Source organism: Ostrea edulis, chromosome 2, assembly GCF_947568905.1.
Source record: "Ostrea edulis chromosome 2, xbOstEdul1.1, whole genome shotgun sequence".
NCBI classification, from domain to species: Eukaryota; Metazoa; Mollusca; class Bivalvia; order Ostreida; family Ostreidae; genus Ostrea; species Ostrea edulis.
The window spans coordinates 46,518,744-46,538,507 of NC_079165.1; the positions used below are offsets into that span (position 1 = coordinate 46,518,744).

The window sequence follows — 19,764 nt, forward strand, 5'->3', positions numbered from 1 at the left end:
TGATATCAATATTTGTTTTAATACTTATTCAGAGCAATTCAACATTTACTCATCAAATTTATACCTGTATTGAAAAATGAGACATGTCTAAAAGAGTTAAACCAGGTATGAACAAATAAGACTGAAATTCAGTTGTTTAATGTAATGAAGTTTACAAAAACTTTTATGTTGGCTTACCTATGGCAGAAAAGATTTGGAATATGAAGAGAACTAGAGATATCATCCTTATAACCTATTCTCTACCCTTCAGCCATCTAAATCTGATACGGACTTCAATTCACCACAGATTTACATAAATGTGCTAGTAATCACAGTGCAAAATGCAGGAGAAAGTAGCCATGCTGTTAGACATTTAAAATTTAGTGAATCAATATTCTTCAGATTTCCAATTTAAAGACATAGACCCACCTTTACACAGATAAAACACCTCTTGAAATGACTGTACATTTACATTAAGACACAAGACAAGCTTGATCATGGAAATGGAACAAAAGAGCTATATATATGATAAGGGCTTAATTTAACCCCAAAATTGTGAAAATTCATGTGAAATCTTCGATATTTGAAGTACTTCTATGAGTTACTTTTGAAACTTTAATTCTTAAATGACAAAACAAGGATAATGTTTATAACTAGTTTCACATCCATGTCACAAAATGAAGCATTTTATCATTATTTTCTTTGCCCCTGAAAGCTTGCTTTTGATTTGAAATACTCCAGAATATTGGGAAACCCTTTTCCATTCATCTGAGAGAGATATATGTAGTAAAAATTGAAATTAAGCTTTCCAATGCTCTCTGTTTTGCAAAGAGGAAATTAGTACAGAGCTGTGCAATTTTCATCATTGTACAAGTAGAGAATTCATTGAAGAGTACAGAAATGGACAGTTGCCTATTGACACTAAAATCAGGGCCGTAAATTACATGGAGGCGGAGGAGGCAGCTGCCTCCTCCAACTTTTGAGCCAAAAAAAATTAAAAATTTAAAGTTCATTAGAATTTATGTTGTTTCCAATAACTAAGAACATGATACCTCCCTTAAAAAGCATTCCAAATCTTTCTTTTAGAATGAGTTAGTCAAGTAACATCTTAGAAGGCCCTAGAATCAAGGATTTTGCACGAAACGTGTTCAGTGTGCACAAAATGTGCTCAGCGTCTGGGGGCCGCCCAGGCCCCCGCCTAATTTCCTGCCTCCTCCAAATTGAAGGTTAATTTACGGCCCTGAAAATTAATCATAAACTGACTGTACAGGTTAGTCCATATGCAATTGAAAAACTTGAGGAGGTCCCATAAAGCATGCAATGTCAAGAAGTTATATTCTGTGCATCATGTTCAATGCAAGTTCTTTCCAGTATACCAGACAGATTTTAATGAAAAACAGCAATTGCAGCTGCACAAAATACAAGTTCTCCAAATCAACACTGCAAGATTCTGTTAACTATTCTAGCATATTCAGATAGTTAACTTTTATCATTTTCCCCATTTCTTGAGCTTCCTGGTACAACCACACATGCAGCAAACCACTAAAACTCCACTGCTTTGCACTACAACCTTCCATGCTTTTATGTATATTAGAAGAACCATAAATGCTTATTCTATGGAAGACAAGATCTATGACAACATAAGCAAACCATGGATATACGAGAGATGTTCAGAGTATGGAGGTTTTTTTCTACTGATATGAAATCATTTGTAGTTCATAAAACAAAACATGCCTGAGATTACATGACCAAGTCTATTCACTGCTTACCTCCCCTGGAGAAAAGTTTTTCAAAGCTGACAAGAAGGGACCGGGGTCTACTAGGTCTGGAGCCTTTGTTCGACATTGTTGTCCAGTCTCTCACTTCTATGCATTAACCGCTGGTTATTGAGAAAATGTTTTCCCCACTGGTCAATAACAAGTGACTAATAAAAGCACTGTCCTGTCCAAATCAGTCGCACAAAAACCAGCTCCCATTGATTGATCATATCATAAGTATTGATTTTTGAGGGGTGGCCCCAATAAACATCTGTGAAGTTTTGTCCTCAAACAAATGAAATGTGTTCCCAAAGATGCAAGATTGATTCACAGGCTCACAAGGACATAGTCATCTCACCAAAAGCAGTGAACTTGGGAATAATGAAACTGTAAACATGAAAAATTCTTTAAAAGTTGGGACTTGGCCGCAGGCATCTGTTTCCAGTCATCATTGTTACGACATGTTAGAGGGGAGGCGTTTCTCTTTCTTATCACTATGGGATATCGAATGAAAATGCTATTGTACATTATTTTTTCTTCAAGTTTTTGTCTGCCACTGCCGCAGTCATGGGGGCACTAAATGTTTCTATTAACCAGACATGCCAGACAATGGGCAGGAAAGTCAGAGATTTTGAAAAGCTTTTAAAATTTGCTTGATTTGACAAAAAAATTTCAGTTGTAAAGCCTTAAAAATTTAAAATGAAATTGACCAACAATTGTTTCTAAATGCAATTTATAATAAAATGTAATTAAATCATACAATTGTCATACAGTTTTATCATTAGTAGAATGGATAAAAAAGATATATATACTTGCCATTCTTTGAAAAGAAACAATAACAAATCTATCCTTGTAAAGCGAAAACTTGATCTCTTATACAAAAGAGAACTTTCACAAGAAGAGCAGATGCTAGCCTGCAGCCATAACAAAGGAAGTTGACCACTGCTGCAGATGCTGCCTAATTGCCTATTTCCTTACATTTTCACAGCATCTTAAAAAAAAGTTTCCTCTATATGAGTCAACTGTAAGAGGCAAAATCCCTCAACATGTGGTAGGAAGATCACCGTCAGACAAATTAAGTGGCAGAAATGGCCAGGAACTAATCTTCTTGCATTCTTGTGCAGTCTTCGAAATCAAAACAAACACTGTATTCACAAAAGTTCTCAGAAGTTCCTTTGTTTAAAGAGGAAAAGTTGGGATAAACATGAGCAAATACATTGAGAATACACACAAAAAAAAAAAGACTTAGAAGAAGCAGTTGTTCAGTTTCTACTCCGAAGCTGATAACCAGTAGATACTTCCTAAAAACATCACCTGCTGTAACATCCAAAACAAACTATCTAATTAACAGCAACCCCTGAGGTCATTACAAAAGGATGTGACAAATACAGGAAATAAGTTGTCAAGAAACTGTTTATCTTTTGTATTTTCATAAGGCCTGTACCAACTACTTTTATTAAAACATATTTTGTCTTGTCTGTTTAACACAGTGTGACTGCTCAATATTGCCAAGGTGCAACTGTGACAATGCAATATGAGAAAGGTGACAGCTGGTGTAACTGTTCGACAAAATAATGATCATCAATATTGTGTGTATTTAGATGAGTTATAGTCTATTGTGTGTGTTTAGATGAGTGATAGTCTATTGTGTGTATTTAGATGAGTCTATATTCACTTACAAAATACTTCTTGCACAAATAAATTTTCCATGTATTATCCTGTACTGTACAAATGTTCTTTTTTAATGTAAACTATCTGTGAAATGAAAAATTACCTTGTTTAAGACACATCCTAAGCATTGCTGCCAGCATCTTTACTGAATTTGCAACCTTATTAGAAAACCATGTGTGTACGAAACAAATTAACCTTCAACGATAGTCAATAGTAATCCCGGTAATGAAAGTTCATAGTAAACTTTATACAATCTTAAGAACATTAATCTCTTAGTTAATATTTTCTAAACCATACAAATCTTAGGTATACTTCAGATGGCTTTGGTTTTTTAAAATACAAACAATGCACAAAATCAATGGAAAGATGTTCAGAGACAATGAGAAGATTTACCTCGTATTCAATATGCAAAATACAATTCAATAATGAATAAGTCCTTTGTTTTCAGGTAGTGAAGTGAATCTAGATAATATCTCGGGGCTAACAGTAAACCCTTTCTGTATTAGCTATGTCTATTCTCTATACATAATCTCCTTCAATGAGTGATGCATATAATACTTCAATTGTATAGTTTAAAAGTTCAATACCATTGAAGAATAGCCATTATGAATGGGGAAGTGAGAATGATAAAGAGAGGTAGATGTGTTCACACCTACGAATGGTGTAAACTTACAATTTATAATAAGTTAAACCTACCATAACCTTTTGAACGTGGACTTCCACTGACCCATAAAACATACAGAGTGAGTTCAGAGGACCAGTAACAAACCAGGATCACTACCAGATAGACACCACAGAACACCACCACATGATCTACTATAGGCCAGGACAGCAACTCGTGGTCCATCACTGGATATAGGGGCCACAGCAAACTCCACCCCATCTTGGAGCCATAAAATCCTTCAGGGTTACATTGCACCAAACAGCCAGAGCTTTCTTATCCAAATATTAAACACTGCGAGGGTGTTAAATTTCTCAATACTTGCAGATAATAACCCTTCAAGATTGCTCAGGTGAAACTTTTGTCAATTATCATGGTACAAAATCCCATGTACTGAAAAAATGTCCTTAAAAGAATATTGTTAAATATTTTTGTCAGAATTCATCTTCTGATAAGGTGCCCTGCTGGTGTATGTGTATTTAATTCTTCTTGAAAGTTGGATCTATTGACATTAGAATGTTTATTACTTGTAGACTTTTTAATGAGCATTTCCAAACAACTCTCTTCAATGATTGTTGCCCATAGCAGAATTCAGATAAACTTTGAAGTCCTTATTGTATAGATCGATAAATCAAGTTTTCTGACAGGTAAGGAATTTTCCTGATGTTCTTACACTAATCCATCTACATTAAGTACCAATAGTTCTGTTTTGGATATGTTATATACTATTATGTAATCTAAGTTCAACATTAGCAAATTACAATTCCTACATTGTACTTTTTATACCTTATAAATACTGTTATATCATTACTTTTGTTGTTGTTTTATGGTTGTGCCAGACTACAAAATAAGTGTTCAACAAGTACAGTTTCTGCATATTCTGAGGAAGATACATAAAATAGCTTAGTCCACAAAATTATTTATCAAAAAATGTACTTTTTGACAAACATTAATCAGTAAACCCATATAATTCACTATTTCATCTGAACACTTATTTCTGATTGATCATCATCATGAACAAGTTAATGGAAATGACTGGCTTAGCAATTTCTTTGCCATTAGTGCCCGATTCTTTAAAATACCATGGATTTTTATGAACTCATACATACTGAATAAATCTTCATTACCGGTAAGTGGGGTCATTTCTCTGTTCATCATTATCAAGGCATGAAATTGACCAACAAAAAGGAAAAAAAAAACACTCATGAAAAATCCACTGGCAAAAATTAATAACATATGTCTTCAATAAGAAATTTCAAGTGGTGTGTGTTCAATGATTGAGGCTCACAGCAAGTCTATTGAGATTTCTCCACAAAACCCATCACTGAGTGAAGGGAAAAGCACATCAAATTTTTGTGAAGGGCTGCATTTTTCTACGATGAAAACCAACCATAAACTTTCTACATACAAAAGGTGTTTCTGTTTGCAATTAAATGAAAAGGATGCTTTCATAATACCAGATGATTTCTCTATTTCCAGAGTCTCGTTTATAAGAATAAAAGAGAAAAGAAGAAGAAAAACACACCAAATACACGATTTTTCCATTTCATCTCAATTTTGATGAAGTCACTTAATTGATTACCAGCTCCTAAATGACTGACACATCCACATCTGTCTAATAAGCCAACCTACATCAAGACAATTTTTTTTTTAATGTTCTTTTTCAGTATCTGCCAAAAAGGAGATGGTGTGACTCGAATATCTTTTACATTTTATACGTGCATCAGCATTGAAATGACCTTGAATCATCAGCTCCCATTGAATTCTTTCATCATTCCTCATATAGTTGATACCCCAAAACAAGAAACATTTTAGAAACATGTATGCCCCATGTGTGGCAATATAGAAAAGGATCAACTTTAAATTTAGAATGTCTGATTTTGTTTGTTTGCATATATTTGTTTCATGTCCCATCAAGAATTTTTCACCCATATTAAGATGTCACCAGCTGTACGTGAAGTACTACAAATTTAAACCTTTGCTTAGCACTCAGGGCCATAGCAGTGAAGGTTCTTAATGTGCCAACACCTGCCATACCACAGGACCTCCATTTTTAAGGCCATATCTGAAAGACCTATGATTCTCACTTCTAAATGCCGAGTGTTTGGCGAAGGAGCAATGACTACCTTTGTTTACGTCTTAGGTATGACATCTTTACTGATATTGATGATCTACTTGGTTAGGAGCAACAACATTATTAAGTTTAACTGTATTTTCTTGCTAACTTCCACACAACCTGAAAAATTTATAAAACAATACGATAAGGGTTCAAATAACCAGACATTTGAGTCATGACTTTTGACCTTGTGACTTGAAAACCAATGGGAGTCATCTATAAATTTCAATGTCCGTCATGCAAAGGGTTCACAAGTGATTGAGCAGAATTATTTTTTTTACGTACAGAGTAGTTTGACCTTTGAACTTAAAATCAATAGGGGTCATTCTTAGGATGTACCAGAGTACCAAATTTGATGTCTGTAAAGCTAAGGGTTCTTAAGATATTGAGTGGACAATATCTTTTTAGGTCCAGAGTAGAATGACCTTTGATCTCAAAATCAATAAGGGTCATCTACTCTTTAAGGAGGTATGCTACACCAGAGAAATTTGATGTAGATGAAAAGTGTAGGATATGTACAAAAATATTTTGAATTTTCAAATTTTCAAATTTACTTTATTTTGTCAAAAAATACAGTTTTAGTAGAAGGTAATCTGAAAAAAATTTAAAACCCCTGCTGGACTCGAACCTGCGACCTACAGTTCAGCAGTCGGTATTCTAACCTACTGAGCTACTCAGCTAGGTATTTAAATGGAAAAGGAAAAGTCAAATATTGCTGATATCGATTTTGTCATCCATGTTTTTAAAGGAAGTCAGCCATTATGACGATGTAGAGTACTACCTTAAGGGAAACTAGTATAACAAGTCTGATGTCTGTCTAGCAAATGGTTCTTATTATATTGAGTGGATAACACTTGGTCTGCTGCCAGATTGACAGCTGCAAACCAATATGCCCCCTTTTTTCAAGGGAGCAAAACAAAGTACCCTTTAAATCTTGTTCTGCCTTCCTCTTTCTTCTTTAAAGTTGTAAGGTCCGAATATTGACAATTTTTTCCCACCTTGTAAAAACGCTGTGTTCAATCATCGCACGTACATATTCATGAGGGTATATGATATGCCATAGATTATTTCATCTGTTTTATTATTTGATTTTAAATCAGTGTTTACAAACAAGTGTCAGTCATTTCTAATGCAAAAATTAAGTGACAGTCACGTGTCCACTTCAAACTCATCACATCGGTGGTCTTATCTGTGTGAAGCTGTGTATTTTGTTACTACAGCACCGTGCCATAAGTTCAAGAGAAATAAAAATATTAAATACCTGCAAGTAATTCATTGTTTTCAGACTTTCATACTTAAATTAAAATAGTTGCATCTAAGTTATATACGTCATGTTGGGATTCCCTTGATGTGCTTGGGGCTATTTATAGACACCTAACTGACTTAATGAGTGACAAATTTATTTATGTGTACCGCTGTATTTACTTTTTAAATTTTCTTTTACATGCAAATGATTTCAAGCATGAAATTAAGGGGAAGTTAATACTTTAAAAACGAATCAATCTGCTTGTACAAAAAATACTAGATGAACACTGGACCATACAGCTTTAACAGTATTATTACATTTATAGATTATTTATTACATTTATAGTCTTACAACATACCTGAGATCAACTTATTTTCAACTTTACTGGCAATGATAGTACGAATTGGCATCAAACTTAAAAGGCAATTAAATCTCTGGAATAATATATTTTCTGGAGTTGAATTGCATTCTGTAGCACTACTTACTGTTGAAGTTTTTAGTTGATGGTGGAGTTTTGGGCTTGTTATCTCCCTTTGATTTTTTGTTGTCTTTCTTGCTCGTGATTCTATTTTCTTGCTGTGAACTGATTTTAGCCCTGTCACCAGGAAGGTTAGTATTTTTAAGAGGTCTGTTAGCAGGAGAAGAGTCCAGGCTCCTAGAAACCTGTGAGGTTCTTCTGACAGAGGCTGTGTGATGAAGATTAGACATGCAAGATGCTGTGGTGAAGACATGATACCAAAACTCATAAGCAGACATGCATTGAATTTCATGTAGTAGCTTTTGTTACACTTCAGATAGCATTAGCATCATCACACTGCTTAATCTATCATCCATTTCAACCATAACTTAAATACAAAATATTGATTTTAGATAATTTTCTTTGAAATTTCTTTTCCCGGCTTCCTCTTTATTCCAAACATTTCAAAGTTTCAAGCTTCAAAGTTGAACAGAATTTGTAAAGTTTAAGATGTATGCCACAAATTAAACTTAACATTATCTTTAAAGAATTGTACTTTCATTCCTGGATGGCTTATCTATTTGTGCAGCAATGTGACATACATCCACTACTGACATTGTGAATGGCTACTACCGAATGGAGATGTGAAGTTGTGATAAATTTCCATATCCCAAATACTGCACTGAATGAAAATTTTCAATTACATGCATGCTTTAAGAAAACTTCACCCATTGAGTACGTAAGTTTTTGAGTGTAGAGTCTGTAGACCAGTATTAATCCTGTCACCAGGAAGCACTTACAGCTGACAGGAGGTATATTGCCTTTTACTGGGACTGATTTTCGCCTTGGTACCCCAATATCAGAGAGCTTTGTATTCTTTGCATTCAAGGCCTTTACAGATCCCTGAAAAAATGAAAATGAAATTTTCAATAAACATGGTTCATGAGAACACTATACTTTTGCATCATCTTGAAGGGCTGTCCTAATGTGAAAAAAAAAATGAGGTTCTGGAATTAATCTATACTACAGATCACTCTCAATGACTCAAACTTTGATCTCTTGAAGAGAAATCATGGTCCCAACTTTTTCTCTATACATTTTTGTACAACTAAGCATATTTACTCTTTTGATCTCATAAAGTGAAACTTGGGTCCTATAAAGCACAAGAGTACCGCCAACTGTACATAACACACCCCTGAAAAGCTAATATAGGGTGTTTTTCTTACACCATGATTTTTAGAACTTGGCTTCAAAGTAGTATCAGCACTCATCAGGGTGTGACATACTTTCTTTGCATCATAAAGACAAGACAAATCATGTAGTGTCTATGTAATATTTTCACTTGGTATAAGGTGTATGTGTACCAAGTTTGATGGTCCTAGCCCTAATGTTCTGGTCTGTATCCTGCTACTATGACCTTAACCTTTGACCTTGAGAAACAATAGGCATCCTCCACTTGGCAAAGGGTGTATGTGTACCAAGTTTGACAGTCCTAGCCCCAACAGTTTGGTCTGTATACTGCTAAGGTTTTCCCAAGAAGTGATACTGTGACCTTGACCTTGAAAAACAATAGGCATCTTCCTCTCATCATGGTGATCAAAGGTACCAGGTTGTAAAATCCTGGAGCTTACAGTTTGGTCTGTATCCTGCCCACAAGGTCCGGACAGACAAGACGGACAGAGCCATACCATAATACATCCTGTCTCTGACAGGCGTATAATAATTCATTGTTTTCACTTTTGAAATCTCAACAGACACTACACACCTATGAGCTTCAATCAAAATGTTGTTTTTGGACTGACATAATTCAAGATACACAAATTTTCAGTTTTTATTCCTTGGGAGAACTCTGGTACTCAGTGAAGCACAAAAGAAGCTACTGGCATTTTAAAGACAGGTGGGACAAATTTCTATCACTACCTATGTAAATATATACAATAAGTTTTTAATCACCTTAAATACTACTCTAGGATTAAAGAAACATAATTGTATAACACTGTCAATCATAAATTATACAAGCATTATGTAAGTATTTCATAGCAAAACATGCTCAGTACCCAAGTCAAGTCATCTGTGTAATATTCTGCATGAATATAATCTTTTGTGAACAATTTATGCCTAATCAATTAAAAAAAAATAATGATATAAACAAATACACTAAAATAGGATTTAAGATTCTTGGATATGCTGCTAATAATAACTCTTCCACAACTCCACTCGGATTTATCTTAAAGATCATAGGAGAAAGTTTTTACCAGTAATTTTTCTCTCCGTAAATATCAACTTTGTTTCATATACTCCTCATAAAAGTGCTTTTTCAAAATCAATAATGATATTAACACTAAGAAATCATCACTCCTGATTCCCTGAATTTATGATGTCATTAGAGAGCACCATCATATTTGCTAATCAAAATAAAGGCAAAAACATACACAACATTTTCTTAGGAATTTTTTTTTTCAAACAGAAGGGGGGGGGGGGGGGGGGGGAGGGGAGAGGGTGTCTGATAGACTTTCAAGTGATAGATAAATTCATCTTTAATTTATTTACACATGTAGTTAGACAAAAAAACATCCTGATAATATGACTACTTTATACAATACTAAATAATATTCTATCATTCTCTGTTTGAATAAAGCAATTGACGTTTTAGAGGATTTTCCCATCTTCATCGTGCTTGCAATAGGTCCGTAGGTCTGTCTAAGATTTTATTTCTTATATCCACATTTTTTTTGCCAAAGTAAGGTGTAAAAGAAACTGATTCCCTGTAAAATTAGGGCCAATTTATCTTCATTATCTGTGTGACATGTAAATGATCTCAGTACAGATTTTGAACCCAAATCTTTCTGAATGCTGAATCCTTTGGAAACAAGAACATTAAAACACCCTTCTGACTTCCTATATTGTAGTTGAATGCCGCACTATTGAACTATTTTGATGAACAAAACTCACAGTTTTACCATTAACAAATACACTTTTGGTCTCTTTTGACGTCAAAGAGCAAGGAAGATAAGTCACCATACTCTTTTGATACTCCTATAACAAGGCAACATGTGATGATCTGTACCATCCGCTACCTTGCGATTTATTCACTGATTTATGCACATTTATATCAAGTAATTGAAGAAGAACACCTTTTTGTGCAAAACAATTTCTTCAAGGATCATCTCCTAAGACTTTTAATCACAAGCTTAAAAGTTATGAATTTGGATGGTGTCTTCTACATGACCTTGACCTTTAAGAAATGTCCTTTAGTGAAATTTAATGAAAATAAATCAATATCAAATTTTAAAAAAACCCAGCGGAATTACTTGGACACATACAGATTTTTTTTTTCTTTGAACGTTTGAAAAAGTTCAACTCCCAGGAGTCCATTCTGTACTTTGATTACATTTCCTATAAGCTATATCTTTAAACAGGAGCTGGTTTTCACATTCTTATCTTCTATCTAACTGACTCTGTTAATCTCAGCAGTTAGAGAACCACTGAACTGTATCTGCCTATTATGAAAAATCTAAATGGAGAACTTGGGACCAAGTGTGCATACAATGAAGCTAGAGAGGGAGATCCGTTAAACATTCATGAAAGATAACTCTGCATGCCTTGAAAAGAAATTGGAAACCATTAAGTACCTGAGAAGCTGTCGACATGGTGCTGGATGTACTGTCCCTCCTCTCACGGTCCTGAAGGCTAGAAATTTTACTCAAAGTTTTATCTGCAACAAAGATTGATTTAACAAGTCAAAGTACTGAACTCTGTTAATTCTGTACTGTCAGATCACAAACAAAATCAAATAAAATGTGATATTACTGAGAAATCAATAACTATTACCACATAAATCTACTCCCTGTTGAGCACTGCAGTTCTACTCATCAGTAATGAGGTTCACATAAATTAATATTTTATGCTGAATATTAAAAGTGTAGGAGTCCTGCTTCAACAGTGACATCTAGGCCAGACAATTTCCAATGAAGACCGGAACAAGGAGACGTGTGATCGTAACAGTTTGGTAGAGAGATTGGGAGGAGACTGGTTTTTCAGGAAAATGGGGTCACTTAACACATACACATTACTTAACATTAATTATTTCAACATACCCTGTTATTTCCTTCTCATTACATACTGTCTAAATGAAGACCAATGACATATCATTACCTGGGTATAATTTACCTTTATTGCTCTGTTTAACAAAGTTTTCCCTTTAGGGGTAAGTCATCTTAGCTCTTAATGACCAAGGAGGGTTTCAGCTAAGTTAGAGACTACAGAGCAACATGTTTTATGCCAACAGAATTTTATTGATTGTCACTCCTCAAAGCAGAGAAATTTCTGCTGATTGGAACAACACAACTTTCTCACAATGATATAAGCTCATTAAAGAATACTGACTACTCATTAACCTATAGGACTGAATTATTGATGAAACTCTACATAAATCTAACAATATTTCATTGTAACAGAAAGAAGTGTTTGCGAATTGTTAATTTTGTATCTGAAGCAGAGTTGCTTTTTGTAAATATATTTCATACTTGGTTACTACTCCCTGGACACAAGACTTACTGGAAGGTTTCTGTAGCATTCTGTGAGTGCTCGGAACACTGGATTCCCCTCCACCATCCACTCCAGCAAGATCCGACTGACTGCTCCGGACAGAGCTGATAGCTGATCCAAGAACACTGCTGCCAACCGAGTCATTCAAATCCAGCTTGGGAGCATTGGAACTCCCATTTGAAGCCACAGAAGACAGTCTCCTCAATACATCCCCACTTACATTGCCCCTGGGAGAGTCCTTCTTACCAGCTGCTGGAGATGACTCCCTCCTAATCAGGGCAACAGGTGCTCCCAAATTCAGTTTACTTTTCACTTTGCTAAAATCTGGGGTGGGTAGACTAGGAAGTTTTTTCTTGGGTTTTTCTTTAGGTACCACCTCTTTTTTAGAAGGTGGTGGGGGTGTGCTAAGGTAAGCCTCTAGTTTGCTTTTCACCTCAGCTTTAGGCTTGACCACAGTTTTTTCAGCTTCAATTTGTGACATTATACTATCCCATTTACTCTTGGGAGGTGACCTTTTTATTATCTTGGGTGGCTCTTTTTCCATTTTCTCTTTTTTTCTTTTTTCTTCAGTCCCATTATCCTTCCCCCCTTTAACTTTTGCATCACTTGATTTTGCTGCCTTTAATTTTGGTCCCATGTTACGCTTATTTTTGGCAGCCTCAGTATTCTCATCCTTAGGTTTCACAGGAACTGGTGCTTTGATATAGTCTGCTAGACGTGATCCCACTTTAATGTTGGGTTTCTTGTGCTCTGTTTTTTCAATCTCTCTTCTCTTCTTTCTTATGTCTCTCCTCTGAGATATTGTGTCCTCGGTAGTCACACTGCCCTCATTAGCACTCTCTTCCTCAGATACTTCTTTGACCGTTACCTCATTCTCCTCCTCCTGTTCCCCTCCCCTCTCCTCCACATCCTCAACCAAACTCTCCCTAACAATGTCTACAGTCACATTTAGTTTGTCCAGTTGCTGGTCAGCTTCTATCCGCTCATCTTCAATTATTGCATCTGACATTCCCTGTGAAACATCAACCTACAAACAGGCAACTTGTTATCATCATTGCTATTAATCATGTCATGCTGCATGAAGAGATAACTTTCTTATACACAGCCTTGAAGAGAGAAAGCTACCTAAAATATCTCAGGTAACACAATTATGTTTTATTTTGGAAGACTATTACGAGGATAAAAATAACAATATCACATTTTTGGCATATCATACTGCAGGTGCACACCTTTGAGAGAGAAAAAACAACTCTTGTTACCAGAAATTCCACTGAACAAAATAATTGGGGTTATATATAAGAAGATTTCACACCTTGGAACCAATGGATCAAATACCCACCCCTGTTGCTGCAGGCTCTGTTTCTTTATCCTTACTATCCAGGGGTAAAATATCATCAGCAGAGATTCCTTTTATGTCTGTTAACAGGTTTGACATGTTCTCCCTTCAAAACAAGATCTATTGTGTACATACAGTTCACTTATTATTCATCTGTTAACAGTAGAATTGGACACTGGGCAGTTTATGTTTTTAATAAAATTAGTTTATTAATCCATAGTGTACACAGGTCTAAAGATCAGGCCTCCAAATTTTTATTGAATTACATAAGAAATCACCTCACAGCCATTCAATTCTGTCAAAATTCCTACAATATTATCACTGTGAATTTCACAGACTATTTCATCTCAAGAATGAAATAGAGTATAATTATACTCATTAATCATTCAAGTCAATGCACCTGGAAAACTTGAAAACAAAATTTGGAGGCAATGCATTTTTCTTAAAAACTAGCTGTCACCTACAGAAATAATCAGTGTTCCCTATATATATAATCAAGCCTAGGTTTTGTATCTACATGTAGCTGTAATCCCTACCAACCCAAGAACAATGCCATGCTCTGTGAAGCTGTGTAGTTCTTGTTTTGATATGTCATAGTATCAATCTTGCCAAAAGACACTCACTAACAAGTCAGAGGTTGAGTGCACATAAAATTTGCATGATATTATGCAGATACGTGCTAGATGTTTGATGAATATAATACTTACACTTTCTAATTTCGATGATTTGAACAAAAACGTGTACACTAGCTAATTTTAAAATATGCGACTTACAATTCAGAGTCTTCCTTCCCCAAGTCATTATTGTCTGCTAAAATCGTGCCAGCATCACTACAGATATCGGAATCACTTTCCTCCAACACTTGCCCTGCCCCTCTCAAGACAGCTGAAAATCACCATTAAAGAGAATTCACATTATAAAATGACAGATAATTCCTACACACAAAATGAATTATTGAATGCAGTGCTCCTAAGCCACTGATACCACAACTGCTCAAAGCATCACCTAATTGTGGAATTACTGTCATGAATATTTCACAAGAAAAAGAGACTTGTAGCATCCACCATGCGTAATCAACAAATGTGTTAGCTTCTGCACAATATAAGTTCCATATAAATGCCTGCACTCATTCTGATTAATGATCAAAGAAACATCATACATGTAACGTTACTGTCTATCAGGCACAGAGACCTAAAGGATCATATTTCACAAGCACTTTTTTTTTTTTGCTCTTCATTTTCAAAATCTATTTATTAACAAATCAAGTAAAATTGATCTTTCCTATTCACATTTTTTAATATATATATATATATATATATATATATATATACACTTGTATAATCGAATTGCATGTGTAATTATATAACTTGAATATATTTCCCCAACAGTCTGATTCATGGTATAGAGGTTAAAAAAATATGTACCTGAGTGAAAATTCTTAAAGGATTGTGCATAAGCAGTGTCAAGATCAGTGAGTTCCAGTCCAGCCATGGAATCGGAGGACTGTGCCATTTTCACGGCCCAATCCTGAGGGGAATTAATGGTCAGGGTTCCTCGTTCCGAGTCAGTGTCTGGGGCATAGCCTGCAAATATATGTCAGCATTCACAATCACATTGAGCCATCAAAGTCAGTTACAAATGATAGAGTAAATAATAATAACTTATGTTCATTGTGTTGACCCGTCAAACGCTGACCTTAATGGGTACCAGGTAAACACCGACTAGATAAATATTGTCCTAAGAAAGGAACTCAAATCTCCTGGTTCACTTATACATACTTACTAAAATACTGATTGTTCTTATTGCCTTAATCCTCAGAAGTCAGTGTTATAAACTCCGTGATTACCAGTATGAATGTAGACCATTAAGTAAATGCTTTAATCTCACAGTTGGTCACTCACTATTCCTTCCTACCAGTAATTCATTTTTATCAGCTGAAGATAGCAAGTGCCCCTTGTCTATCATACAATATGTATTTGGATAATGAATTTGTCACAAACTTCTTATTAACATATTCTAAAAAGAGCTGTAGACTTCATTCAATTTTTTTAATTAAAAAGTGTTACCTCAATCAGCTTAATCTCTGAAAGACGACATTTTATTTTCACAGTGTGTAATTCAAACTTAAAGCAGATTTGCATTAGCATGTACACATTTACTCTTTTGTGCAATACATGTAGCTCTAAAAATTCCCTACACAAACAATTATCAATTTTCATCTGAGAGAAATCTTTTCATAATGTGGCATTGCCTGTTTAATTCAGCAGTCTTAATCCAAAGACCTACATCAGTGCATCTTACCTCTCAATAACCTACCATTCAATCCATGTCAGAGAGTGTCATTTTTGACAACTACTGTTTTACAAATTTGTGGTTTTGGATCAGCTAGTTCATTACAGACTCACCATTATTAATTCAGTGAAGAAATTTAAAGGTACCCTTTGTCTATTTACAGTTAAAATTTCACCATTAATTCAAACTTTTTAAGCAATTATGGTTCACACCTCCTAATTTGTTATTTCTCTGATTTAAACTTAAAAGATTTTGAAAGCTTTTAATCAAATACAAAAGTACGTGTATCCTTTTTACTTACAACTGAACTATTGAAATGAACAACTGAAATGACTTGATTAAAGTAAACATCAAAAATATGTACATGTATCTAAAGACTGCTCACAGGTTGTTTCTCAAATAAACTAGTAAACTGAAATAGTAAATGTTCACTTATTACAATAATCCAACTTTAATATGCATACAAGAAATGTTTGCCAGACCTGTATTGAGCAGATGTATAGATGTATAAAATTCCTAAGTTCAGATGTGCATATCTTTGAGCAATGCAATCTCTGAAAATACCACATGCAAAGATATACACCAAGTTTTTGGAGGAATTATATCACAAGTACAAACAACATCATCTGAAAATGTCCACAGTTAAACACACACAATTGACATACAATGTAAAGCTTCAAGAATAACAGCAATGAAATCAGAAACACTAAATTTATTTCTATCATTAAATTTTGAATCATCTTACCGGTATCAGCACTAATGGAGGACACAAGAGACAAGGGTCGCTCCTTCTTCAAATGTCCAGCAATCAGGTCAGCATGTAATTGAATTTCTTCTCTTTCCTCCAGAAGTTTGTACAAGTTTTGTTTCTCCTCTGTCAAGGACTGTCTCATCTCACATGAATCAGCCATTCTACCCTGTTCCAGCGTCAATATATCTCCTTGCTCTGAGATTCCAGAATCAACCATGGGTAGCTTTGGTTTGGGTGCACTCAGAGAAGCATGATCAGAGGCAACTCCAAAATCTGTGAGTTTGTCAGTCAACGTGTCCATATGTCTTTCTACCTTTTTCTGTGCTGCCCTTAATTGATTCTGGTCTTGTGTTGTGTTAACTTGGTTTTCGAGACCATCTTCAGAACTTGCAGAATGTTCCTCACCATCTGAAGCTTCCTGCCTCCAGTCCAGAGTATCTGTACCCAGTATTTCCACAGTCCTTCCGTCACCTATCTTATATGTTGCATTCAAATCAAAGTTCAGAGGGACACTCAATTTCACATCCTCACTCTGTGCTTTCTGCTCTTTGGACTGACTTTCTTTTGACAAATCATTAAAACTTGATAAACTGGATTTGGGTTTTCCACAAGAAACAACTGGAGTTGAGGTAACTGCATTTCCAGCCTCAAAGGTATCCCCCAGTGATGCCACACGGTCTTGACTTCTGACCAAAACTGAAACCTTGGACAACTTCTCTATATCAGTAAGATTTAATAAGGACTTTTTCTCATCATCCAACACATTGTCTGTGTTTTCCTGCAACAAATCGGTATCAAATTGAGAATCATGAACCTCCAACACCCCTAGACTAGAATTATGACTGATATCAAAAGTGCCATCAGCATGGGATGATGGGTGAAGGCCATCAGACCCCTTCTCAGGACTTTGGGTAGAACTGGTAGGTTGAGGGGGTGAACCACCACCTTCCATGTCAAAGGTCAAGTTAAGGAAATGCCGGTGATCAGATGATAGGCATTCTTGAACTTCCCCACTCAGAGAGTCATCCCCACTACTTTGTGTGGTAGAATGAATATCTGTATGGGGTGTTTGTATTTCACCTAAATTGTAAGTCTTGTTCAAATTCCCACTCACAAGGATTCTGTTCCCATTTTTTCCAGTATCCTTTGTCTCAGTGGGTAACTCTTTCTCTGACATGGTTTTTTCTGTGACAATTGTAATGGGTGTTTGAGGAAGTTTGGAAAGGCCAGGTAATCTAGTGCTGGGTTTGAAATAGGTCAAGACCCGTGCTTCAGCTGATGGTTGAGGAAAGGTGTCTATCTTTGTTAGATTATTTTCATTAGGTATGCATTTGTTTAAAATCTTATTTTCATTTAAAGCATCTGCACTTGAAGCGGGTGTATAAATAGCACTCTGTTTTAAATCTTTTGAAGTCAATTTACACACCTGTTCGTTATAATGTTCTGGTAAATGCTTTGAGCTTGGTGGTCTGATTTTGGAATTGAGCTTTGGTAAACACCTTTTTCCTGGGATCACTATAGACTCCGGAGAAGCAGATGTACCTAAAAAGTCTACTTCATCAAAATCTTCAATCTGTTCATCAATTTTAGAAGGAACAGCAATTTTTTCTTTGGAATCTTTCCTCAGATTAATCTGTGGTTGAGGTAGCAAACGCCGCTGTGGTCTAGAGACCGTTGTTTTCTGTTCGGGTACATCCTCCTGTGGAATTTCTGTTTCTTCTTCTATCACATCGCCATGAAGATCATGAGGAACAAGTTCTATTTTTGACACTTTGTCAACGGGTGCAAATATTCCATGTCCAGGGCGACATATAAAATATTTCACTCCTTCCACCTCACCATCATGTTTCCCTTCAGGTTCATATAACTCAATTCCACACCATAATCCTGTGGCAATATGCGTTTTCCCAAAATAGCGCAATTCGCCAAGTTTGATTCCCCCAATACAGACTTTGTCTCCAACTTGAAGGTATGGTTTTTCTCTCTCCGGTTGCGAAAATTGTTTAGTACGTTCTTGGCCTACGTCTGTAGTGAAAGATTTTGGAGTTGGAAGGAAAGAGCGTTTCTTCTCTTTTTTCCTTCCTTCTGGAACTGGGAGCTTTCTCTCAAAATTAGCCTGAAAAAAATAATTGCTTATGAAATCAATTTGAAGCATTTTAAATAACTCGTGTATCAAACTTCAGGACAACTTAAATATCAAACTTCTGGACAAAGCATAAACACCATTGTATATGTATCCAGCTATCTCTGAAATAAGAATTGATTTTTCTGATGGTAGTTCTGTGGAAAATTTACAAAAAATACACAGGATTTTATTGCCCAGTGAAGACAATCAATTCCAATAGCTTTATGAGTAACATAATGTGGTGTACAGAATCAATACAATTTTGCAATAAATGAGATCACTCTGAATAAACAAGACCAACACCATGACATTGTGTATACTGTATGTGCATCCATTAAGTTCATATACAGTGTATGAATTAAGGATTTTAAAGGTACATTATGTACTAATAATTAATTTTCTTTTGTTTCCAAATTAATATATATTTGTGCAACGTAAACTATTTGATTCCATCCCAAGTGGAAGGAATAGGTCAAATTTTTTAGTTCATTCTTGACCAGTTTAACTCGAGAACATCTTCAGTTAGCTTAATATTTGTATTGAACATGTTAGATTTTGTTGTTTTGATGATACATGTATATACAGTCTTTGAAATTAGCCACTGGCCTGAAGACCAAATCTAGTAAAATTGGGGCCAGGCTTGACCATCAGACCTGTGCTTTTAAAATCATGAATATCACTGACTTTCAGCTAAAACTATGGCACCATATATTGAAATGGAATGAAGATGTTACAGAATCAATACCATAGTGTTTCTATTGATTGTACTTGAATTACTCATGACCAAATGATAGGAGTGGTTTAACTCTTGTACTCTAGCTCTCT

The 19,764-nt window shown here is 35.3% G+C and overlaps 1 protein-coding gene across 6 annotated transcripts in view; it reads right to left on the reverse strand.

Annotated features, from left to right (window-relative positions):
• The window catches only part of LOC130051713 (CAP-Gly domain-containing linker protein 1-like), a 52,162-nt gene that overhangs the window by 20,994 nt on the left and 11,404 nt on the right, over window positions 1–19,764 (reverse strand). For 3 of the 6 annotated variants that reach the window (XM_056154216.1, XM_056154220.1, XM_056154215.1), the window contains exons 2-9: window positions 16,809–18,930; window positions 15,196–15,354; window positions 14,545–14,656; window positions 13,775–13,877; window positions 12,445–13,462; window positions 11,520–11,602; window positions 8,688–8,790; window positions 7,916–8,116 (exon numbers count right to left, since the gene is read on the reverse strand). In XM_056154216.1, the coding sequence (XP_056010191.1) occupies window positions 7,916–8,116; window positions 8,688–8,790; window positions 11,520–11,602; window positions 12,445–13,462; window positions 13,775–13,877; window positions 14,545–14,656; window positions 15,196–15,354; window positions 16,809–18,930 (3,901 nt within the window). The remainder of the gene's footprint in view (window positions 1–7,915; window positions 8,117–8,687; window positions 8,791–11,519; window positions 11,603–12,444; window positions 13,463–13,774; window positions 13,878–14,544; window positions 14,657–15,195; window positions 15,355–16,808; window positions 18,931–19,764) is intronic. The other 3 variants (XM_056154218.1, XM_056154219.1, XM_056154217.1) reach the window with 2 other exon arrangements.